Below are 26,796 nucleotides of genomic sequence, written 5' to 3'. Positions count from 1 at the left end.
TGTAAACTTAAAATAAGTTATTGGGTGACAAGACCATGTATAAAAGCCATGATAGGTATGTACGTACTTCTCAAGATGAAATTGACAGAAGTTACAATGCTAGTTATTTAGGCAAAAGTAGAAGTGTTAAACACGGTGTGAGTTTTTTTTGCTCTATGTTTAAAATATTATTAAAAAAAAACTATTTATTATTTTTTATCACTACAAAATAAGTTTAAAAATTTTTTAAATTTTGTAACCTATTCTAATTTACACATATTCTTTATTTGTAACTGGATTGCCACACACTCAGGATAATTCAAGATATCTCTAAATTCTAAAAAGTATCGGGATGATTCAGGATATTTTGACTTTTTTTTCAAACTCAAAATGACTAAAGACCGTTTTGATTTTTTATTAGAATCTCAGGATAGTTTTAAGATTTTAAGATTGAAATAACTTAAAGTTATTAGTGTTTTTTGTTTGCTCCAATTATTAAAATCATTTTATGATCTTAAAAACTAAACAAAACTAGATTTTGCTCTTATTAAAGCTTTATTCAGTTTAGTAATGACTTTTTTAAATCAAAATTGTGATAAAATAAATAATAGTAAATGACAAATAAGTACAAAAATTTGAACTAAGGTTAATTATAGGTTTCTCTACTAATTTTTTTTATATAAATATTTTTAAAATGTAAGATTAAGTAGAAAAGAACATCAAAGGTTGCATATTTTTGATTTACAGGCCACATTTGGCCTGCAAGTTGCATTTTTTTAACCGCTGATCTAGGTTCATAAATTACAACAGCTTTTAGTTGTTTAGCCTGTCTTTTTTTAATATCTTATAAAAGTATGGTTGCTACAAAGTCAGGAAAATCAGAAAAAATCAGCAAAAAGAAAAATCTGGAAAAAATGGGGTTCTCCAGAAAAAGTCAGGAAGTTTGACATAAACATGCTTTTAATAGAAAAGTTTATCATTAATAAAATATAAATTTTGCTTTCACTACTTATCTTTTTCAGGGTCTAATTGAACATAAGAATAAGTTAAAATATTTTAAGTCTTTAGTTATGTATTTTTAAATGGATTTTGTTAAGAATTTGATTTAGAAAAGTCAGGATTTTTTTTGTTCAATCTTTGGCAACCTTGAACCACAAAATTTGTAAAATTTTAGTCATGGAATGTAGAAGATACGGTTGGAATGGATGAACTTGAAAGAAACATGTAAGTAAATTTTAATTACTAAGCTGAAGTGCTTTTATTAAATATTACTGTTTTTAAAGGATTCATCATGAACAAAATCAGCCTGAAGTTAGAACAAAGCCTAAACTAATTGCTCAGTCCAGTGTAAGTTATTTAAATAAAAAACATAGCTTATTACATTTACATTATTAAAAGTTTATGAAATTTTAGTAAACATTGAAAAATTACAGTACACATTTGTATTTTATTTTATTTAAAAAATCACTTAGCTGTTGATATTATGTTATTTTTTATGCTTTCTGTATATGTAAACAAAGATCTTAATTTTACTTATATTAAATATAAACTCCTAGTTTAGTGTACTAACTATTTCTGTATATGTTATTTTTCAGCAGACTTTAGGTTTGTACTTTGTTAATAATATATTTTGGTTTACAAGTTTAATTGAATTAAAAAAAAAACTACTCAAGTTTCAATAAACTGTATTCAGGGTTCTTGCGCGTCAGGCTAAATCAGGCTAAGTCAGGCTAAATCAGTTTTTTTGAAAAAAGTTGAAAAACGTCAGGCTAAATCAGTTTTTATGTTTAAAAATTTGAGAATCTCAGTTTTTGTCAGTTCAAATGCATGAAAATTTTTTAATTAAGATCAAATTGAGATGTGAATTTATTTCTAAATAAAGATTTAGTTATTAAAGACAAAATCAGTCAGTATTTGTAAAAATAAGTGCTTAAAACATTTTGCTGAATCTCTAAAATAATTTTAAGAATCTTCATTATTTTGTTTTTAGTAGATTATATACGTCATAATTATAAAAATTCATAAAAAAGTACAGTTTAAACATTACAGTTTAGTTCAACAACTTAGCTGTTTGTCTGAATTTGTTTACATGAGCTTTGTTTTTCAGAGCTTAGTTGGTTAAACTGTTTTAATTTCTAATATAAAGGCTTTATACAAAATACTTTTTAGATTAATACTCTTAGCAGTTTGTTAAGTCACATTTCTGTTTTAATAAAAGCTTCTGGTCCAGTCATGTAACTTATAATTGACAAATTCAAGTACTAATTGACACGAACCCTGTATATGGGTGATAAGTGGTGGATGTAACTAAGCCGAAAAATTTAATAAAGGTATGAATTCATTGAAGCAGAAATTATAATGACCAGTTAAAAATATTCAAGTTGCTGGGCAAGCAATTGATAGATGTTGAAAAATAATTCATTTAAATTTTTATTTTTCTTAAAAGTAGTTTTGTGAATACTTTTATTGCGTTAGTTTGCTAATTAAGACTCCCCAATACCCAAAATGCCTTCTGAAGGTGATTTTTTCTACTTTGAAAAAATGTCAGGCTAAATAGGTCTCTGTCAGGCTAAATGAAAAGGAATTTCGCGCACGAACCCTGGTATTGAGTTTTTTAATGGTTAACTTATAGTTTAAATATTTTTTTTTGTCAAACTATTAGATTTTTTTTTGTAAACTAATACAATGTTGTTAATCACACTTCTTCATGTCATGTAATGTATACTTAGCAAATTGTAACATTTATTCTTGGATAGTGTTAAAATTAAAGGCCATAGTTTTTTTTTGTTGTTTTTATAACAGATAATAACAAAGTTTTGTTTTTGTTACCAAAAGTAACAATTGAAATTATAAGTTATGTAGTTTACCCTACAAATTCAGAATTATTATATTTCTTTACTTGATGGAATCCAATTAAACTTATATGTGATTTCGTTTCTTTTTTGTTTTTAAGCGTAATTCAGCTCATGACATAGTGTTATAAATGTAATCATGAAAAATTACAGAAAATATAGTTACTTGATTTTAGTTGTTTACTTTGCTTGTTTATATTGTAACTAATTTTGTTTTTATTATTGCCTTTATTTTATATAAAACTTCATTATAAACGTCTTTAAATATCTAAAAGTATTTAAAAGTTTTAGAGACTCATTTAAAATTAATAAACTAGTAAAAAGTTCGAACACTAAGTTATGATACTTTCAGACCTTGAAAACAATTTAAATTTTTACAAAAAAAATACAACTAATTTTTGACATATAACTAAGAGAATAATGATTTTGTTAAAGTTAATTTTTTTTTGAGCAGAAGAACAGAGGAGCATTATTTGGTGTTGTTTCTAAGTCCCAACCATCTAGTTTGTCACCCATTAAAGAAGTAAACTCTTCTCCTAAAATTAGTTACTATGTGAGTTACATTTTGTTTGATTAATAAACAATAAGTCAATAAGTTTTTTTTTTTTTTTTTTGTTTTAAAGTTTGTAGTACAAGTTTAACTTATTTTGGCTGTTATTAAAGGGACATTTTAGCAATTGCTGCCTTAAATATTTTAAAGTCTATATTTAATTTTTTTTTATTGTTGTTAAAACTTTAAAAGATTAAAGCTATTGTAGTAAATATTTGCATAACCTTAGAAAGAACTTATGCTCATACATTTAGTTATGTTAATATAAAAATAGATAATTTAAGATAATTTTTAAGTGTTATTTTAAACTAAGTATAATTCTTTTTACTAATAATTTGCAAACTTTTAGCATTATCATAGCATGTGAAAAAGATAAAGTAAAAAAAAATCATTGTATTAGCATTAATTAAAAAAAAACCCAAACTTCAAAATAAATTTAGTGCAATATTTTACAATTTGATTTAATTTGTAGAGTTTTGTCATAGTTGTCGGACACATTTTGCTGATTTATTTTGAAAGTAACTTTTGAATTAAAGGTGATTAAATTTCTGAGAGTTTTATAGATTTCTTATGGATGGGGCAAACTAAAAAGCAAAACAAAAAGTTTCACTATAAATCTTCATCACGGTATTAATCTGATATTTATTTATATAAATAAATAAAAATTATTTTAAATTAAGTGTATAAAATAACCAGTTTTAGAGTGCATTTTACAAAAATAAACATACATAATCTGAAGTTTATTTTGAAAAGAAAAAAAAAAGCCCTATGTATTTTTGAGTGGAGATTTGTAACTTACCCTAAATATCCTGGAGTTTATGATGTTAGCAAAAGAATAAAAAGGTTTCAGGCACTTTTAACAGTGTTTTGAAATTTACACTACATATCATAGGAAAAACTTGAAAAGAGCTACTGCACTTTTGGGGAGTAAAGAGCTTTAGGGGCACATATATTTTTTTAGTTTAGTGTGCACAAATTTTAATCCCTGTGAAAACCATTGATATAAAGTATGAATAAGTTTTTTTACAATATAAAAATTTAAGTTAATTATTGATGTATAGTCATTTTTGTAAAAATTTTCATTAAAGTGTATGGACCACAGTTTAATTATTATCAATTTTCCAGGAATTTTAGAAGTTCACTAAAAATCTATGTACTTTTTATTCTATGACCTAGAGACTTAAAATATTCTAAAATGTTCCCTAAATATTAAAGGTTTAATTAATTTATATGTTAGGTAGCAAAATAATTTGTATTATTAAAGTTGAAAATATTTAAAAACTAGTTTTATATAAAAAAGGAAAAAAAAAGCGGTCTTTCTTTGTTAACTTTGTCTCCAATTATTTAAATTGTCGAGACCTCTTGTGCCCAAGGAATAATCCTTGCATATATCAGTAAGCTCTTCATTAGCGAATTGAGCGCTCTTTATTCTAAAAGCACTGACGATGGACAATTTAGAGAAGATCACATTTGATTAAGAAAGATTTTAGTGAAGTAGTCAATTTTTGGCATTTTTGGTTAGTGCTTTTTATAAGGAATCTATTGAACTCATTAACTTTGATCTCTTACATCTCGAAAGTTACTTTAAAATCGTTATACAGTAAAATGTGTCTGATAACTAAGACACAACTCTAGAAATTAAATTTTTGTTTTCTAAATATAGGCGTCTTTATTGACTTTAATATAAACTAACTTGATATAAACTTTTAAACTAAATTTTGGTAAATGTATTTTTCCCTACTACTATTTTATTAAAAGATTTTTTTTAAACAGAACTTCTCTTTTGAAAGGTACTAATTGAATTTTATACAATTTTGAATACATTTAATTAGTTGACCAGGACTTAAAAAAAATCTTTTAATGCTACTAGTTTTAATGCTGACTAAACTCGTTAATAAGTTTTTAGTGATATTTTAAACAAACGAAAGAATTAAATACTTTTTCTTGATAATCTCTACAAATATTTTCTGATCTTTTCTTTCACTTTGAAATAAACATTAAATAATGCAATTAAAGTTATCAATTTATTTAATAAATTTAAAAAATACTTCTATTAAAATAGTAAATTTCTGAAACTGAATTCTATGATTATTTTGCTTAGATTTGTGTCTGATTATCTGATTTTTACATTAACTTATATACCCGTATATCTAATCTATTAAGGTTACTTTCTTATAGTATATCTTAAAAATAAACATAAATTAAACTTTATTAGTGTTTTTTATAATTTGATACAACTAAATGCTTGAAATTAAATTTGCGTTTTCTATTACTTAATTAAATTCAGAAACTTCCAGCTACATCTAGAGAAAATCTTGTTTCTGAAGAGTACAGAAATCCTTATAGTCAGAATGAAAGGTATGATAGTGATTGCTATTTATAAAATTGAAATCTATTTTCTCTTCAGTTTAAAATATTAAGTTTAATTTTTGTCTTTCTTGAGATTTTGTTATAAGTAAAATTTCATATTTAAGTTTTAACACATTGAATGCTTGTGTATATAAGGAGATAATTTATTAAAACTGACTACTAAGTAAAACTTGGTTAGTTGAATTAAAAGTTTATAAATTTTTTGTAGGTTAGAAGCTTAAGGAAGTTTTTTTCTAAATTAGCAGATTAAACTAATTACAAAATAAAAAAATTGATGAAGTAATCCTAAGTTCCAAATATTGTTAAGCATTGAGTTTTTTTTTCATAACATTATTAATCACTGGCTAACAAATTTATTAGATATGATAAAACAATTATTTGTAATATTAAGCTTGACTTAAGATTAAATTATGATATTGGGAATTACGTTTTTTATTGTAAAAACTGTACTAATGTGTGAAAAGAAAAAGTTAAGTATACTTATATTTGTTTTTTTAAAACGTTTATATTATATAGGAAATATAGGAGAGATTAGTTTAATTTCATATTTCATTTAGTTTTGTATGTAATTATTAGCTTATAATTTTTCTACTCTGTAGTACTGTTTTAAGAGTTTAACAATAAACGGTTGATTTTTTATTTAATTTGTTAGAAGTACGTACATAAATCTTTAACTAATTAACAACCTTTGATCATTATTAATGACATTTTGAGGCTGCGTATTCTGTAGTACTAGTAAATTTATAACTAGTAAGTTAAGTTTTGATTATTTCTTTAGTTTTTATGATATTAAAGTAGTATCAAAGTTTTACTATGCTTTAAAAATGTTCTAGTCTAAATTTTAAACTGTTTTATGTTGATTACATATTCTAGATAAGTAGTTAAAGTAAGAACTTCATATATAAGCAACTAGCGATATAATAGTATTATAAAACTAAACCACTGACTTTATCTTTAAATCCAACCTTGAGAATATAGTTATGACGTAACAATTAATACGTCATAATTAATTGCAAGTTTATGTTGCATGCTGCATAAAACTATTGTAAGTTTTTGATGAAGTTAGTTTACCCTTAATTTCAACTGTACTTGTTTTAAGTATTAAGCACTTAAAATATATAATTAAAAATATTTAATTCGGGAATACTAATAATTTTACGTGTTGCTGTATATCCCTGAAAAAAACAATTATTAATAACTATGAGTTGGAGAAAAAAAACCGCTAAAGGTTCTAATCTTTAGCATAACAATAGTTATGGACTTTTAGCACGTCAAATATATTTTGAAAGCTTTGAAAGCACACTTAAATAGAGTATTTTTGAAAAACTTGAGCCATTATAATCAATTACAAAACTACTTTAACACTGACATATAGTTTTATGTTAAATAATAAAACTAGCTCTTTTAATAAAAAACTATATCAAAAAATAGGTAATTCCTTCAAAAGCTTGTATAGTTTATAAGTCAAAGTTTCTAATGTTTTTAACAAAGTATATATTAATAGCTCACTTGAAGCTCACTGAACACTTACTAGAATATTCATGAACTGTACTGTGAAGTTGTTAATTTTATAGTCAATTTAAAGAAAAAGCAAAGTTTAATTGGATACAGTTTTGTTTTTATTTCAGAGAGCCCTCACCACACAGGTATGTAGAAGATAGGTACAACGAACCACAGGAACTAGCAAATCATGACTTCATACAGAATGATTCTCCAAGAAACAATTATCATCAAGAAGAAGTCTTTTACAGAAATAGACGTGAGGAAAACATAAGCCACAAAAACAAGTTTACACACCAAACAGACGAATCTAGTAGAAGTTACAGTAAGCAAGGCCAATACGAAGACTTGAGAAATCAGCCTAAAAATGAGTTTTTTCATCAAAAAAGAAATTCTAGAGACTACCCGTATAAAAATGAATTCAGAAAAAGCGACAATTACGTCCGACCTGACAGCAGTAATTATCATAAAGAAGAGTTTGAAAGCAGTGGGTATGGTTCTTCTGCTACCCAAGTATCATACGAACAAAAAAGATACATCGACAATAGGGCTGCTTTAACCAGGGATGGCTACAACAATAATACAAATCTGCAACGGGGGTACAGGTTAGTTTATTAACAGAACCTAAACTAAAGGTGTTAAAAAATGTACTTCCGTTTGAAAATAAATTTCACTGTTGAAGAATAAGTTGTTTTTGTTTCTCATTTTTAATTGCTTAAAAAAGCTTTTTATTGTTTTTAAACTGTTACATATTGAACTTATTGAAAGAAAAATTTAGTGACTTTTACAGCAATAACTTTCAACATTTTTCTTTGTTTTTTCAGATGGGTAAGACAGCCTCTATCCCCAAAGACTCCACCAACGGTTTCGCCAAGGCAATCTTTTAGAAACACGGAAAGGTTTAATTTTGATGATGAAAATGTTGAACCAAGAATTGACCAGAGTCATATTGAAGTTTTTATACTGTTTTAGTTATTTATATTTTACTGAAAAATTTTATAGAGTTTTAATTAGAAAAAACTTATATGTTTAAAACAAATAAAAGCTTATAAATACTGTAAGCTTCGTTTAACTTAATTGTGCTAGAATTTAACTAATCAATTTTAAGGGTTAGATAATTTTTTTAAAGTATTTGTTTAATACAATTTTTTTATAAAACTTTAAAATCAAAATATAATTGTTCTAACTACAGTGGCTGCATTGCCAGAAAAAAAAATTACAAAGATACTTTTTATTATTTGCTCATAGTTCTTTTAGAATTAAGTCGAAAAATAGTCATAAAACTCTATTTATTTTATTATATATATATATATATATATATAAGTTTATTTAAAGATGCAAAACTCAAAGGACTCGAGTTTCGTGCCTATGCACTCATCAGCTTCAAAACAAGTTTAAAATAAAGCACAAAACAAAACCACAAATGAAAGTTAAAAAGTTTTTGCATAAATAGATTATGACGTAATTTTGAAACTATCAAAATCATGCAAAACGGCTTGTGCAAAAATTAATTTACCAATCGACAATAGACTGGCAAAAATTCATACAACTTCAGTGAGTAACTATATATTAGGACAGATAATTGAAAGATATAAAGATAAAATTAAGATACATGTTTTGAAGCTGATGTTGATTTAAATGTTTTGAAGCTGATGAGTGCATAGGCACGAAACTCGAGTCCGTTGAGTTTTGCATCTTTAAATAAACTTTTTTATTAATAAAGCCCTCAAGGTGGGCTCAGTGTGAAAAAATTTAATTTATTAAGTTAAATAACTTAATTCTGTATATATATATATATATGTATATAATATATTTATATAAAATAAGTATTTTCGTTCTGAAGATACGTGTTAAACGTTGAAACTTAATAAACGATACGAAAATTAGGGTTTTTTGTATTATAAATATGTATGTATATATATAATTTGTTTAATAATTATTTAAATTCTATTATTTATATTTTTACAGGGTGTATCACGTGTGAAAGAAATGTTTGAAAGATCACCAGCTTCCGAAAATAAGTCAGTCTATGAACGTCATCAACAACGGCCAAAAAATGAATATGACAATGTTAATGTTTACAAGTATCAAAATTCAAAGAGACCTGCAAGTGCTTTACAAAGAAACAATAGATATAGTGTTAACGAGCAGAGACCTATGAGTTCTATAAATGATAGAAGTATATACTATGACGATTACAACCATCCTAATGAAGAAAGAAATACACAAAATAGTTTGTTTTACAGAAGGTCCCCTTCACCAAGAAGTAGAAATTATGTTCAACAAGACAGAATGACACCGGCGGACATGTATCATCCAAAAAGAGACAGAGGTAATCTTGATAGGCCAATAGAAATATTTGACAAGAGAAGGCAATACCCCGTAAATAAAAATAGACCTTCAAGTGCAGCCCATGAAAAAAGACACTATATGAGACCTCCTTCTACACCACCAGAAAGGAGAGGCGAGCCATACATGCGGAACAGAAATTATGATCAGAGATCCCAATCAAGCGAGCCCATGGGCAGAGTTCCAACTGATGATAATCATCAGCAACCAGCTGATTATAGAGCGCATATGCATCATGACTATGGAGACTTTACTGATAAACAGCCATACAGAGGAGATATAAAAAGAAGTGATGATTTTGTGAGACAACAACATCTTTCTTACGATGGTCATGATAGTCTCGGTAAATTTTTTTATGATTACTATTAATCGTTAATTATGATAATAAGTTTGCAAAACTCGAAGTTTAAACATTATGTATGTATACGTTTAAAGATGTTTAATCCTAAAAGTCTAGACAAGCAGGACCCGGTTTGAAAATTAAATAAACTTTTGTGTATGCTAAACTTCAATGTACTGACGCATTTCTATTTAAGTTTTTAATTGATAGCTTTCTACTGAAGTTTATAGAATTTAGAATATTAATTTTCATAGCAAGATTTTGTAAAACTGTTGGTTTGTTAACTTTACGGAGAAAGAAGCACGTTAAGTAAATTAAGCCACATACAGCAAAAATGATTGTTTATGTATTTATTTAATAGTATAGTTACACATATTGATTCGTAGTTTTCAATATTCGAAATAGAATTCAAAAATAGATTTTAAAATGTACTGTATTTTAACTATAAAGTATATTTTACTTATACTATTTGTAATACTTTGAATAAATATTTTAAACTAATCCATCTATTAAGAAAAAAACAATATATTTTAAATTGAATATTAACAAATAAAACTTTTAAATATCTTCATAATTTTTGTAATTTTTATTCAGAATATCAACGAGATGAAAGAATTCACAACAGAGAACAGTATAGAAGGTCTGCTCTAGATAATGGACAACCAGTTGATAGTTATTTTGAAAACGAGCGTCCTTATTCTTCATATGATGTTTCACAGAATCAATATTCACAGAATGATGATTGTCAACGACGTTTAAGTAAACCTTTCAACAATAACTTTCCACATCAGCCTAATAACGGTGAGTACTCAAAACCCTTCTCAAATCAAAGTTTACACCAACAAAATGGGGCAAGAAAACAGCCTGTTCTATACCAAAAACCACATCCGAACTTTGAAAGTGAACGAGCAGAAACAGTGCCTATTGAAACACAAGCTTACGAGAGTTACGACCTTCCTGACCAACCGGTTGAGGAGGAAAAACCGATGGTTGTTGGTGTGAAATTGGTAAAAAGTCGCTCGTCAAGTCCCCAAAATAAAGTATACTCTCCACAAAAAATAAGGTCGCCTAAAAGAGACAAAGTGAGAAAGCCACAACAGCAACAACGACTGTATAGTGAGTTTTTTACTAGTTAGTTTTTTTAATTTGAAACAATAAAAAAAGTTAAGCTTCGGAAGAAGATAGTGTATGTTTAAATATTTTTAAATATTTTAATCTTGTTTTAAGAAGGGTGAAGTAGAAATAGTCATGTTTTTAAAGTATATAAGTCTTAACTTTGATATATTTTGAGTTATAGAATAACTATTGTTATCATTTTCAAAAGTGTTTATTTTAGTTAAAAAAATTAAAAAATTAAAACCTATCTTAAAACGAAAATTATAGTTTTCTAATGATTTTTATACACCTAAACTTTACGTTTAAAAAACTGTTTATGTTTTTTTTTTACATTTTGATATTTTAAAAATTAGTACAAATTATATAATAAAAAAAAATCATAGCACAAAAATTACAAAATTAATATTTTGAACACTCGTAATGCTTAAGACCATTAATCAGTAAAGTAGTTATATTCTTTGATTTTTTTAAACTGAAAAGCTGTTTGTGTCTACTTTTTTAGCTCATTGTAACTAATATGTTTTTAGTGAATAATTTTACGCGTTGTTTACTTTTATGCCTAAATGTTAACTATCGTTTACTTTGTAAGTTTGTTAATGTATATATAAATAAAAAAAGTTATAAATAACTCATTTCTAACTAACTTAAAGCATATATCCAAACATGTTTAGTTAGATTTACTCAAGTTAAGACTCTTAAAGTTTGAAAGCATCATTTTGTTATTATACTTTAATAAACTAGCAATAATTGTTTTCATTTTATGTTGTTAATTTTATATGTATACCCTTGAAATGTCATTAAATAATTGCATTGTTTAATTTTTTTTGTGGTTTTATATTAAAATTTGTCTTTAGCATTGGTTGGTGAATATCGTTCGCTTATTTCATAAATCACTTGCACTTTATTATGTGATGGAATTAATTTTTTTGATAGTTTACTTAACTACATTTGAAATAGGAAACTCACAACACGACGTAACAAAAAGAAACATTCAAGTATTGCCTCAACAAACAAACGTGGAAGATGAACTGCCACCCAGGGAAACACTTCAACAGAATAGAAAAACTGCAAACATGAAGCCTTCATACCACAGACCTCCTACTAACAACTTCGCCTCACAAGACACTGCAACAAGTAGACAACGGATTTTAAAAGAGGTTTATATTGTCTTAGTTGATAAAAGTTGTTATGCTTAAATAAATTAGATGTTGAAAGTAAGTTAGTTTTGAAGATATGAAAGAGTTTTAACATAGTAAAATTTTAAGTTTAAGTCATTTAACAACCTTAGTATAATATTAGTTTTCTTTTCATCTTGCAGGCTAACCAAAGAGCTCAGCAATCTCTTGCTTATAGTGAGGAAAAACAATTGGAAATTAAAATAAATACCAATAATGATGCAGATGATCTTGCAATAAATGATGACACTTATTGTGATAACTTGACTAGAGAAGTTGAAGAAAAATTCGCACAGCTAGGTAAATATAACTCTAACAATTAAGTTATAATTTGATAGTGAACTTTATTGTAACTTAAACTTTGAAGAAAACTAAAATATTTGCGTAATTTAATTGCGTTTGTTGAATCTAGCAATTAAGTCGAACATTAGTACTTACAGAATTACGTTCTAAAGTATTTTCTTGTATAAACGAATAAAGTTTTATAACCCTGATGACAGTCGATAGCTTAGAAGGTGACTAAATTAAAATACTTCAATGTTTTTGTGCGAATTCTATGCAAAATTATTTAAAAAGATGTTTAGACTTAATCTCAAAATAAAGTTTTCAATAAATAAATTTTGTATATGTTATTTTCTACTTACTTTCAATAAGAATGATTACCTTTAAGTATGTTTGTAGCTAGTTGTTTTATGTTAAAAGCAAAGAGACTATGTTTAAACGTTTCGCTTACCAAGATAAATAAAACAATCTACTATCAATTTTAAAGACTGATTATATGTTAATGAAAAAATAACTTTTTTAGGACGGTCACAAATGAATTTACAAAAATTAAAAGCAGAATACAAAAAACCAACTGGTAACAATCACGACAGTGACAGTGATTCAAATTACGTGCCGTCAATAGTCTCTCGCAGTTATCAAAAGTATGTACTTTTTTTATTCTTTTTTATTATAGCAGTTTAAGTTATTAATTTAATATGAATTTTAACTCTGTGTACCCAAATAACAATAAAAACTCTAAAAAAATTACAAACAAAATTTTAATAAAACTTTTATTTTAAGAAGCTCTAAACATAGGTTTCAGCATCCCTTCGACCCACCGATTGACAGTGACACCTCGGAAGGCATCGATGTTGACGCGGTTCCGACTCCTCCCTCTAACAAGTTCTACTCACATATCAATCCTCCTCTAAAGTTTATTTAAAAAAAAATTGTTTGATGGTTACATTTGTTTTTAATACTCGATAAAAATGACGTGTTTTCTCGAGTTGTTGTTATATTTAAGTTAGAGTTTTTTTCCATTATGTTTATTTATAATAATTTTAAAAATATATTTTATTATCTTAGAAACTTACGAAGTCAAGACGGCAAACCATTCATTCAACCGAAAAAAGTAAAAGTTTACGAATTTTTAAATAATTTTAATTAATAATTTCTCCAAAGCAAATATTCTCAAGTTGTTCTAACTAAATTGCTGAAGTTAAGTTTTCTGTAAATTAAACAGTATAAGCCTTGTAAATTTCATTTACCAAGTTAGAAGCAAAACTTGATGTGTTTTGAAATTATTCTAAAGTTTTGTTTTAAGTTAATCAACTTTTTTCATGCGTAAAATTACCAAGTTAATGTAAAATTTAAAGTAACTGCTACTAAAAAACTGTTTATACTCACTACTGTGAATTAGGTCATTGTTGACGATTTAGTTTAACTACATTTCTTGTGTTCAGATAGTTCACAAAACATTGATAGTAAAAAAATTATTAAATAAAGCTTTACTAGCATATAAACAAGTACATTTTTCTAAAGCTTTTTAAATTTCAAATACTATGTAAATATACATTGAATTACAAGTTCTCATAATCTAAAAGCTAAATGCACAGTAGTAGTTAAAAAATATTTTTATCAGTTTTGTAAGTTTTATTTCTAAAGCAGTAGTTAGTTAAGTAGCTCTTAGCATTAGCTAGAAGTAGCAACTTAACTTTGAAATATTTACAGCTGCTTCCCACTTCTAAAAATACAAGAAAACTTAAGCATGACATGCAAAAAGACAAACTTCGGACTGCAGCTATGGGACCTGTTAGAAGGAGGCCTTCTAGAAGTAATAGTTTAGAAGATTTAGCTGATGGTTGGTAGTTTGGTGACAAATACTTGATTTATGTTCACACAATAAATCAATGGATTTCTTTTTAATATTAGCTAGTCATTATAATTTAGCTTGTATACGTATAACCTACTGTTCATACTTACATACTTGTTAGTTTACAGATTATTTAGCTTGCACTTATAGTTATACATATTTTTTTAAAATCCAAACCTAGTCAGGGTGGCCATTTTACCTGGAAACGTTTGAAAAACTGGAACAACATGGTTTATTTAATTTTAGGTAAAAAATCTTTGGATTTGATATATAAAAAAACCTGGAAAAATCCAGAAACTAAAACAAAAATCATTAACAAATTTTGGAAAATTTTTTACATGTTAATTAATAAAATTAAGTTAGATAAAAAATAACTGTTATGTATAATAAAAAGATACATTATTTAAAGTTTTATTTATTATAAAACACTTTTAAAGTACAGTATCACTTTAGTAATGTTATACTATTGAAAACATTTTTTACCCCTAAGGCCTAAAATTAATTTTCAACTCAAAACGAACAAGAAAACTTGTACTTTGAATAACCTGGAAGAAAATCAAATTACCGAAAATTTATCGAAACCAGTGGCCACTTTGTTTATACATTTATTTGCAGTTTTCAAACAAATAAATTACAAATTACGAATAGCAAATTAGTTTAGATGTGTAAATATTAAATTATTATATTTTTTGATAATAAACTAGATTTTTTACTGTTTACACCTAATTAAAGTAGTTTATAAATGTTCGAAGCGTTTGTAAGTTTATATTTTTAGAATTTTACCAGACTTTTTGTTAACATGTTAATTTTAAGATGTTGAACATTCTTTACTACGTTTAGTTATTACTTTTTAAACAGAAACTGTAATGCCTTTATAATCAGAGAACCAAAAATAATATATATAATATAATATGTATAAAAAAAAACATCTTAAATATTTTCAAAATTATATCCGAAACAAAAATATTTCATTAACGTACATAGAACATTCTAGTTATTTTTGCCGCTTTTCGCTGCTATTTTAAGTTTAAAAAGTGTTACACCAATGATATTTGTGTTTACCAATTAAATTTTACTTATTAGCTCCGCGGACAAGTTAGGGATTAAATTTTTATATTATGATATTTTTTTCGATCGTTGTTATTCTAGAATAAGTAAGTTTACCTATATGAAATAAGTTTAAGTAATATCGTTTAGTTTAAAAGCTATAATCACTATTTATTAGAAATGTACTGTATTATAATCAAACAAATATACATGCGTTATCAAATGGGACACGTTCAAAATCCACCCGTGTTCAAAATCCATCCGATCAAAATCCACCCTGTCAAATTCGAGAACCGGATACCGATCGAGGGTAAGGGTTAGGGGTAACAGTAATAGTGAAAAATAAATAAAACATAAATGAAAAAAATGAAAAATATATATAAAATAAATTAGGAATATATAAAGGAAAAAAAATCGGGTGAATTTTGAATGTGGGTGGATTTTGATAGTATACATATCAAATATACTGTTCACTTATAAAACGTTTACATATTGTTTTTAAAAGTATTCTGTATATAAAACTAAAATATTTTATCTAGATCTTATGATAAAAGCAGCAAATAGTTTTATGTATTTATAATAAATTTGTATATGTAGTACTTCTGAAATTTAAATATGTTATATATTTGATTTCGTTATTCAATGAATTATTTGATTTTTGAAGCTTAATAGTATTAAGTAGACTAGTTAGACTAATTTTATTTTAATAGAACACTTACATTCAGAAAAAAGAACGAAATCACCACTGGTTGTCTTAACAGCAGCTCCTAGTGAGCAAAATGTAAGTTTAAAAACGAATAAAGCCATTTTTTTGTCTTTAAAGTTTTGTAAGGTTTACAACGAACACAAACAAAATACCAATTTTCAGTAAAAAGTTCAATTTAGTATTGAAACAAAGTTTAAGTACCTTGGTTTACTGCTAGTATATAAATTTTACTTATTAAAAAAATAAATTAATAAACATAATAGAATTTAAAAAATCTGAATAAACAATTAATTTTTTTTTCAATTTTCTGGTTTCTAATTTTTGAATATCATAAACAAATAAGTCAGTACATATATTAGTTTGTACTTGCTGAAACTAATGAACAATTTTTTTATTTTGATATTTGCATCAGTTTTAGTTTAATTTAGATTTTCTTGATAAAATTTATTATGAACAAATAGTAATAAATACTATAAAATGTATTAAAAATAACAGTTAAAAGGGAAATGTTACCGTTTTAAAAGTTAAGTATAGGTTTTTAAACGCATTTGTATCTTCAAAAACCTTTAAATGTACTTATGACTTTAAATTCAACAGCTTGCAGAAAATAATGATGAAGATGGGATCACCATTTCCCAAGTCAACAGTATGTGTTTGTTTGATTACTAAATTTATTGGGACTAACAAATATTTTAATTATAATTTTGACAGTAGAAGTCCAAAGCAATCAAGCCAAAGAACAAGGTTCAAAAAGCAAAATTTATTTCAAGAAGGTTCAGTTGCCGCCAGCTGAGGATAAAAGCAGTAAAATTAAGTCCAAACCAGATTCGAAAAACGAACAAATAAAACAAAAATACGAAGAAAATCCCGTGTATAAGAGCTACAACGAGCGAAATAAAATTGCTTCGAACAAAAAAGCTGATCCTAACCAACTAAAAAATAAAGGCGTTGAGTATTCAGGTAGAGTTCTTTAAATAAATTTTTAAAAAAGTGTTCTTTATGTAAAACTTTATAAATATTTTTAGATAGGTGTAATTTGTTTTTTGATATAATGTTCACTATTAAAGATATCAGAAAATAAACACTGTTGGTACTTCCTAAGTACGGGTATACGTTTAAAACACTGAATTTCATACTATTCTTCTTTTATAATTTTCCTAATCATACGGAATAACTAATATGAAATGTGTTGTATAGTTCAAGTAAATATCTTTATTAGTATATACTTTCATTATTGCATAATAATTGCTTTAAGTACTGACTAAGTATTTTAATGACAAAGGATTTTTATCTGAAATGTGATCCTCTTGAAAGCTAGTATATTTTTATATATAAAAACTGTCTATATAAAACACAGTAAGTAAATTTCTAGGTCTGTAAACTAGGTACTAAAAAAACCTCACTAAAATAAAAATAGTTTTATAAATGTACCTTGTTTAATTTAAAGTAAACAAAAATCGATAAGAACATACTATAAGATAAAAACTTTAAAAAAAAGTAAAAATGGAATAGCAGTTTGAGTTGCAAAATACAAACTGATTTAACAATTTTTTAACCAATTATAATCTATTTAAATAAATACAGTGCTGTCTAGCTTAAACACATTTTATATAACAAAGTTGTTTTATCTAGAAATCATTGAAAAACGAATTTTTGTTTTATATAAATCGTGTAATTACGGGAGTTTGTTTTAATCATTTTATTTTTAAAATTAAGTTTAAAGTAAACTTATTTTTAAGTTTCGTTATCTATTGAGTATACGGAAAAACCTTTTAAATAAATTATTTTATAAAAAGCTATTTAAAAAAAAACTTATTGTTTGTAAGTCTAAAACGAAAGCTAACAGGCCATTTTTAACTTTTTTTTGGTAAGAAAATGGTAGTATGTTGACTGTATAGACTCAACAAATAGGAAAAAAAATTAACAGAATTACTGAAAAAATTCAAATCATCTGTAAAAAAAGAAGCAAAAAAACCACTCGAAATGATTGGTAATGCTGCAAAGAGAAGTCTTTCGCCTCACAAGCAACAAAAAGTAGCAAATAAAAATGGTGAAAAAGTTGTTAATTGTGTAAGAGAAGATGAAAACAGTCAAAAAGTCGACCCAGTTAATCCTAAGTAGTTTTTTTGTTTTATGAAATTTGTTGAATGACATTTAGTTCACTGGATTTACATTTGAAAACGTAAGAACGAATTAAACATACTTAAACACAAGTTTTTTGTATGTGTAATACGTTTGTAAATAAAATTAGTACCTTACTTCAAAATTGTGTTGTGATGTGAAAAAGTTATAAATTAAACTTTTATATTTAATGTTTACACAGAAATGTGAAAAAAATATATCAAAGTACTCGCAACAAAAACAATGGATCTCGCTCAAGATCGAAGGAAAGAGTCTTGAGTCCGGGAAAACGGAGAGGTAGGAGCAAGGAAAGAGGGCTGAGTAGAGACGAGTCTGTTGAAAGAAGCCCATATAGAAGAAAGTCAAGAGAACGTGTAATCGACAATAACCGGTTTGTTGATACTTTATAAATATTTAACTTTTGTTATGTTAAAATGCTTTTGTTATCGTTGTAAGTTTTTTGATTAAAGTTAAAGAGGATAGAATAAAACTGTATTTCAAAACGATACAAATATTCATTTGTAAAAATTTTCATTTAGGTATAAATTATTTTTATTCTTAAATATTTTATTAAAAAAAATAACCGGCCTCAAGTCAGCAAATATTAAACTTTGTTTGTAAATTAATTTAATAGTATTTTCTGTACAGTTGTTTCACATATATGTCAAATTTTAATTTAATTAATTATTTCAGTATTTATTACAATTTGAAATGTTTATTTTAAACTTGATAAAATCCATAAATTTATTAAATCCTACGCACAAACATATTTACAACTGACAGAAGAGGCCGATCAAAGGAAAGAGGTCTGAGAGATGAAAGTGATTACATAAAAAATGAAAGAGATAGAGATCGTGATAGAGATGAACATAGGTAAGCTATTTTTCAATGAATACAAAAGCAAAATAAAGGTAATAAAAACTTTTTAATTTTTGTAGTAATATTTTCCGTTCTGAAATGTATACTTAAATTGGTTAAATGTAGTTTATTTTACTAATTATTTAGAGCACTTTTAATACCGAATTCTAAGTTATTAATATTTAATAGTATATGAACTTATAAATTTCTAATGAATTTTATAACTATTCTAATGTTTTTTAATGTATGTATTTAATTAAAAGCTCTTGAAGTATAAAAAGTATTATTTAGTAAACTATTACAAAACTTATCTTTATAGCAGACTTTAAATTTTATTTGTGTAGATAACAATTGAATAACTAAGCTATATGATAAGTTAAATAACTTTTATTTAAATGTGATAGTGGTTTTAGTTTTGGCCGTAAAGTTTAAACAAGTTAAGTTAATAAGGTTTTTTTTATAATGCATATACAATGGACCCAGATCAATTGAAATGGAAATAGTAAATGAAATTTTGTATAAACTTGATACAGTAGACTACCGCTAAAGTACGCACTTATCCAGAAAGACAACATCGAGAATCCATTCTCATTTCAGCATAGAAAATCCTACGAAGTTCCCTCATATTATCACGGTAGACACATGTTGGCTTTGGTGGTGCAACTTTACCTTTATCCTTAGACTTGTTCCATAGAGTCATTTTCTGACGCTTTCCATCCATTTTTATAAATTTCTCTAAATTTTTATTTTTTTTTTATTCAAAAATTTTCAGAATATCTGCAAAAGAAAGGCTAATTTTAATGTGACATAGTATAAAACTAGTTACAAATTTTATAAAGTCAAAATAAACATATAAAAAGAAACAACAACAACAAAAAACTAAAGTTAAAAAAAAATAATGAGCATATTATCATTGTGCACTTATACTATAAATGTTTCTACTGATATAAACTTTCTTACAAAAACGGTCCTGAAACGTTTTTCTTTCAAATAAAAAAAAAATCAAACACTTTTTAGCTAATGGAAAATTACAATAAGTGTATTACTTTTTAAATTAAATGTTAGTAAAAATATCAGCTATAAAAAACAAAACTAGGTTTATAATAAAACTGAAACAATTTAGCAAATAACAGAAAAATGGTTTTAGTTAATAAATAAAACTAAAATTAGCTTGACTAGCTTTTTTATATCATTGACTGACATTGACTTTCTATATTAAATGCATGTATTAATTATGTAGAAACTTTTTATAGAAAAAATAAATCATTTTCAAATCTATTAAAAAATTTTGCAGATTAGAATTATGTATTAAATATTATTTAAAAAAAAGACTTGTTTATTTGGCTTAATTATTTGGAGGCTAGTTGTAAGAAAGAAAACAAACAACTAAATTTCATATTATACTATGTCGTCAAAAAGTATGCACTACTCGTGCTAAGTACGCACTTTTTGGTCGGGTTCAATTTGCGTACTTAAGCGGTAGTCTACTGTACTTGTAAAAATTAAAAGTTATATCAAAAAAGTTTTTTAAACGAAAAAAAAAACTTCTAGAACAAAAGTTGTAAGACTTTTAATAGTAGCTTTCTTTTTTTTTCGCTTTGTGCTTTTTTTTGTCGAAATAGGTTTATTTTAAACTTAGAAAAGAGGCACGCTAACTCATGTTTTAATAGGTTTTGTTTATGTTGTAATAGCTTGAAGTTGTGAAATATATATTTTTTTAAGTTAATCTATTAGATAAAAGTTAATTAATAAGTTGTATAGGGTATTTTGTACGATAATTGCAATTGAAATTGTCAAAAACCTTTACTTTCCGCAGTTCTCGGTAATTGTTGTTTAAAGTGTAAAAAATCTTAAGAAGTTTATAAGTATATACATATGTATTACCGAAGAAACAAAAATACATAATTTTTATGTCTTTTAATTTTTTTGTGAAAAAAAAAACTTTTTTTTTGCTAAAACTACTAGTTAAACTTATTAAACAAAAGTTTTTAATATGAATTCTAAGATGATATAAATATGATTAAAAAAAATTGTGAAAATGTTTGTAGAATGGTACTTCTTTCGCGGTAAAATTTCTTTTTTCTAAAGATATATATATATTTGATCTATGCAAAAACCCTTTAAATAATTCTCGCCAACTGGCATAAATTTTGTTACAGACAGATAATTTATACTTAAAAATCTAAATTTGTTAGAACATTGGCTTTTACTGTTTATCAACACAAATTTTAAGTGCAATACTTTGTACTACTGATTAAGGCATATAATGTAATAAAAAGTAAAACTGTTTAAGTTTATTAGAAAGCAGAAAAAGTTTGAAGAAAAATTAAATATAGCGTCATAAATAAACTAATGATTTGAGTGCTAAATAGTTCAACAAAATTTTATTAATAGTTACAAGTTTTAGTTTATTTGTCCGCTAAGTGGAGCTCTTTGAATGCTCTCTAAGTTTGTTTACTACAATTCAAATGAGAAAAGTCACATGCTTTACGCTATATTTTAACGCTATAATTTCATGTGCATTATCCTTTCTTAAATTATGATAATCAGTAAATTTTACATAACACTTTTGATAAAACTTTCCTTAAATCTTGTTTTTATAAAATAAATTGTTTAATGAAATATTTACAATGTTGGTAATCATTATTTTGAGTTTAATATGAATTTATAAATATTAATTGCTTTATGTTTTTAAATTTCTTTAGTTCAATCATAACACTACGCCTTTCTATATATCTCTAATTTCAAAAAAAGCTTGTGAAAGTGCATCTCAGTACAATTGTTAAAAGCTTATAAAATTTAGTACACCATGTTGAGTTATGTTTGGGCTATGAATAATTCATTTTTGCTTATGATTCATTTCAAAAAAAGTTATATTAGTCTCATTAAAAAAAAAAAAACTAAAACTTATGACCAGCTTAATGAGAATTTTATAAATAAAGCATTATATTTCTACGCAAAACACAATTAAAATAAAAGTGTTATTTAATATTCAAAAATAAGCAATTATTTGTGGTAGTTGTTATAAACCTTTATTTTAATTTTAAAAGAATGAAAAGTGTGCAAAAAAAAAAGAATTATATTTTATGTTAACGATTCAGAAGTGTTTAAAGTATCAAAAAGTTATCAACAACTTTTAAATTTTAATGATAATATCGGTTAATTTTTAAAGTTTATAGATATAAGAGGTATACTTTTAAGTTTTAAAAAAGATGCATGTAACAAATTGATTTTAAAATTAAGTTTGTCAAAAAAAAAGGTAACGAGTAGTTTGATGAAACTATACATAGTTTTCAACTGATTTATAGAAAAGTATTTGGAAAACAAATAGTTGTACAAAAAGTAAAAAAAAACGACTGTATTTTACAACCGTTTACCAAATTAAGGCCATAGGGGGGGGTCCAACATTTTTTTTTACAAAAATTAACTTTGGCTTTTATATGAAAGCTTTAAGTACAAACTACAAGCCAGTTTTTATAGAATTCAAAAATATCATTTAACTTTTGAGATATTTAATTTTTTGTAAAATTTTTCTCATATAAACGTATGGACCGCAAATTTTTTGGGGTCAATTTTCTCGGAAATTTAAAAATTTACTAAAAATCTATTTCCTCCTTCATTTTTTGACCTAGAGACTTCAAATTTTCAGGAAATGTTCCTTTTAATATTTTGAAAAATCTGAATGTTGGAATTTTTGAAATTTTGAAAAATAAAAATTTTATCCACAAAAAACTAAAAAAAAGGGTAGTATTTTGACAATAATTTTTTTTTACTCAAAATTAAAAAAATCCTACAATAGATCTCTTTAAAGTTTAATGATACACATTCTGTAAAAATTTGAGAAAGATTACTCAAAAAATGAAGGAGGAAATAGATTTTTAGTGGAATAGTCTTTTTTCGCATTTTTAGTTTTCGCCTTCCATAAGGAACCTATTGAACGCCCTTTCTTTGATCGCTTATATCTCAAAAGTTACTTTGAGTTTTTTTAAGCGGTTAAAAGTGTCTGATAGCTCAGATTAAATTCTACAAAATAAGATCAAGTTGTAAAAAACAAAGTGGACCCCCCCTTATGGCCTTAATTTTAAAGAACATTAAGTTTCAATGTTATTTTAGTATATCTTTAAACGATTTTTTTTTTCATAATTTTTTCTATTTTTCTTAAAAGATTTTTTTTGTAATGAAAACAAATATTGTTATACTTGTTTTCGATTATTAAAGTTAAAATAAGTTTATTTAAATGCAATTCATAAGCTTACTAAAAAAAAACCTTTATGACTAAAAACCACTTTAGCTAAACATATTTATTCATAAATATTTTTTTAAGGAATTCAAACTAATCTATTAATTTTTCACAAAACTCTTTAAACATTTAGTAATATATAGAAGTAAATAATTTGAAACTTACACTTTTATGATTTTGAAAGAAAAATAAAAGACTAATTAAAATAGATTAAAATCTTTAAGATACCATCGAGAAGTGGCTGCCTACAGAGATCCGGAAAGACTTTACAGAAATCCATACAACGATCCGTCTAGGAGGTACAGAGATGAGGCGTCTTACTTGGATGAGATGAGACGCCGTCGTCATCAGGAACACAACAACAGTGTTACGTCACAAACCAGTTCGCAAGTGGAGAGGGGATGGGTGAATGACCCTAGATACAAGCGCAAGTTTGTTTGGTTCAAGTTTATAACTGGCTTAGTTTAGAGTTCTAACTACTGATTTATTTAATGCTTCTTAAATAACAATAAATACCTGTATTGACTTCTAATAATTATTTAATAAGGTTTGTTCATTGCTATTTTACAACGTATGATCATTGATTTACTAATAAAATACTATCCATTTTTATTTTTAGTGTTGTAAAGGCTGTTACTTATAACGTAACAAACATTAATTAAATTTCACAGTAAGAACAAAGATTTGAGTTTTGATGAATTCAGGCGGGGAGTTACTGAGACTTCTAGCAATCGGGTAATTAAACTTTTATAAACACTTCTACTTTTACATTATGATAATCTAGATATTCTAAAGTAATAAAAAAATTAAGTTTTATATCTACTTATATTTTGCAAAAAAAAAATCAACATTCTTTTTAAATAAAAAATCTATACGAAGTGTAAATACAATTTTTAAAGTTGAAAATTTGAAACTATTTTAAAGTTCTATTGAATAAAACAAATAACTAATCATATATATATTTTTCAATTTGTGTTTTATAAATTAGGTTATAAACTATATAAAACAGAATAAGTATTGCTTTATTGTAAGCTTTTTTTTACCTTATGTTTATATGAACAACTAAAGTCATTTAAGTTAATTATTTTACAGTTAAAAGTTTAAATCAGAAAATATATTGTATTTAGACCAGTGAAGGCTTGAAAATAAACATTTTAGATCGAAATACCTTTGTGATTCCTTGCCCCAAGATCAAGTATTAGCTTTTCTAAGGACTCTTCTGACTTTAGTAAAATAATACTAAAGTGTATACATGTGTTTTAAAGATTTAAAAAGTTAGTTTATGCAGTTTGTAATCACATTGTAAATTTTACAGCCTCCTCAACAGCAGATGTTTCCAGCGAAACTAATGGTGAAAGCTCCAACTAGAAAATTCAGAAGGTATTTTGTTTTTTTATATAAAAAGCCTTATTTTACTTCTTACTTCTTACATAATATTTTACAAGAATTGAATAATATTATTCCATCAGCTTTTTGAAAATAAACATGCGTTGAATTTTTTTGTAAATAATTTGAGTGGTTTTACTTTGTTTATTTAGATAACAAAACTAAACCGATGTGTTTTAAATTATGCCCAAGTTTAACAAAATAAATTTAAGCTATTGTAGTTTTTATAATTAATTAATAAACAATGACTGAATTGTTTTTGTTTCACTTTTGTAAATAGAATACTAGCAAATGCTTGAAAGTGCTGCAAAGCTATAGTACTTGTCAAGTGTTGCCAAGCCAAGCTCTTGTACTTATTGTGATCAACTTAAATTTTCTTGTAAATTATTCAATGGGTGCAGTATTTGTTTCGTTTTTTATACTTAAGTATCGATTTTCCTATATTTTTCTTTTGAACAAAATTGTTAATATACCTTAAAAAATTAACAACATTCTCTTTTTTATAAAACTAATGAAAGCTAGATATAACTTTTACTTTTTCGTATTTAAATATAAAATATGTTAAAAATATAAAAATAATTAAGAACTAGTAAGTAGCTTCTTAAGTACACCTTATAATCTGGAACATCCTTTTATACTTAAATAAAATGTTAGTTGTTAAAGTATTTTTTCTTATACATAACTTTTTCGTAATAAAATGTTTAAAGTTTTAATTAAATAAAATTTTAAAGTTTGTTTACTTGAAAACATTTGAGATTTAAAACAAAGTTTTAAATAAATAAATTTATTATATAAACTTACATTTAAAACAATTGTTCTTATATACAAATATTTTTATAAACATTATGTCATAAATATATATATTTTTAAATATTAGTGCAAGGCTCTTTAATAAAAAAATTACCAGAAAATATTTATTTTTTACTTGATTGATTAACTAATTTATAAACAGTTACATATTTACCAAAAAATTGTTTTAGTTTTTAAATGTAAGTGTTTAGATGAATTTTCTGATAGCATTGATCTTTAAAATAAATTTTATGATTGTAATATTTTAACAAAAGTATACTTTGATTACATAAACATTTTATTAAAACAAGACAAACTATTGTAATACTCCTCTAAAAGTATGTGTAATTATAATAATATTAAACTAGTTTTTTACATGTTTAAATTTAGGATTAAAAAAGTACTTCTTTTCAGATAAAAGCAAGCGAAAAATCAAATACACAACAGTTTGTCTATACGTATTTTAGAATCTGTTTCAGTTTTTACAAGTTCATCATGGTACATTATTAGCGCTGCTTAACTAAATCAAGTGACTTTTTTAATATAAAGCATTGTTTTTACTTTTTCAATATGTATTTAAATATATTTATTTTTTAATTTATTGTAAAAATTTTTCAATCAATAAATGTTGAAATTGCATTTTAAAATTGAGTTGTACATATTTTAGAGGTGCTATTAGTTGTTTTAAATTTTGTAAAAAAGTGCCTTTTGTTTTAAACTTTTTCGCTATTTATATTACACTTAATAAATGATATTAAAAAATTGTAATTATATGTACTCTATAAATTTTGACCTGACTTGAAAATATTTTTATAGATTAAACATATTATAAATATGTAGATAAACTAAAAGTATTTATTTTCTTATTTACAACTATCTAAATAATTTAACGTATAAAATATTTGTTAGAAGTTGTCTTTTAAAAAAACTTGTCCTTTGAATATTGACTGTTGCGAAGTTTCTCAATAGTAAACTAATTCAAGCGTGTTAAAAGCAGTTGAACATGTGCTACAAAACCGTTACAAACTTTTCTTTATAAAAAATTGCTGTTGCAGTTGCCGAGTAGCGAAGCAAATTGTAAAACAGCTTATTAAACCTTAAATTATTTATGTAGTTCCGTACATGCTAAATATTAGGAAACAGTACAGTGTTTCGAAGAAAGTACTTTTAATTTATATAAAAAATATCATAAGCTTATGAGGACCAAAATACTTAACTTATTGCAAGCTGCTTTAACAAATACGACTATTTAAAACAGACTTCATACGTCATGATATTATG

General features: G+C 25.3%; 1 protein-coding gene across 7 annotated transcripts; it reads left to right on the top strand.

The window, feature by feature from the left end:
• On the top strand, nt 1-26,063 carry LOC145833846 (uncharacterized). Of its 7 annotated transcripts, none has more exons than XM_082941060.1 (25): nt 1-137; nt 1,154-1,203; nt 1,263-1,326; nt 3,286-3,384; nt 5,669-5,739; nt 7,380-7,856; nt 8,076-8,205; nt 9,220-9,943; nt 10,535-11,056; nt 12,014-12,213; nt 12,375-12,531; nt 13,037-13,157; nt 13,312-13,428; nt 13,582-13,627; nt 14,227-14,329; nt 16,141-16,196; nt 16,719-16,767; nt 16,833-17,081; nt 18,049-18,238; nt 18,445-18,633; nt 19,026-19,115; nt 23,565-23,771; nt 24,012-24,075; nt 24,656-24,720; nt 25,930-26,063. In XM_082941060.1, exons 1-25 carry the CDS (start codon nt 36-38, stop codon nt 25,931-25,933), a joined length of 4,146 nt encoding a protein of 1,381 aa, XP_082797186.1. In that variant the 5' UTR covers nt 1-35; the 3' UTR covers nt 25,934-26,063. The 7 variants fall into 7 exon arrangements, with proteins under 7 accessions (XP_082797186.1, XP_082797182.1, XP_082797185.1 ...); XM_082941056.1 differs by having other exon boundaries at nt 14,227-14,356; nt 16,126-16,196; nt 16,836-17,081; XM_082941059.1 differs by having other exon boundaries at nt 13,582-13,633.
• The last annotated feature ends 733 nt before the right edge of the window (nt 26,064-26,796 follow it).

The sequence above is a fragment of the Thalia democratica genome, chromosome 4 (genome assembly GCF_965202585.1).
Source record: "Thalia democratica chromosome 4, ktThaDemo2.hap1.1, whole genome shotgun sequence".
NCBI lineage: Eukaryota > Metazoa > Chordata > Thaliacea > Salpida > Salpidae > Thalia > Thalia democratica.
The sequence above is the reverse complement of the archived record's forward strand: the minus strand, read 5'-3'. Positions and strand labels throughout refer to the sequence as shown.

Coding starts and splice junctions, on each gene's coding strand:
- LOC145833846 (XM_082941055.1), top strand. CDS start 36: ATGTATAAAAGCCATGATAGGTATGTACGTACTTCTCAAGATGAAATT. Junction 12,214..12,374: donor GACAACGGATTTTAAAAGAG/GTTTATATTGTC, acceptor TTCATCTTGCAG/GCTAACCAAAGAGCTCAGCA. Junction 24,076..24,655: donor CTGAGACTTCTAGCAATCGG/GTAATTAAACTT, acceptor TAAATTTTACAG/CCTCCTCAACAGCAGATGTT.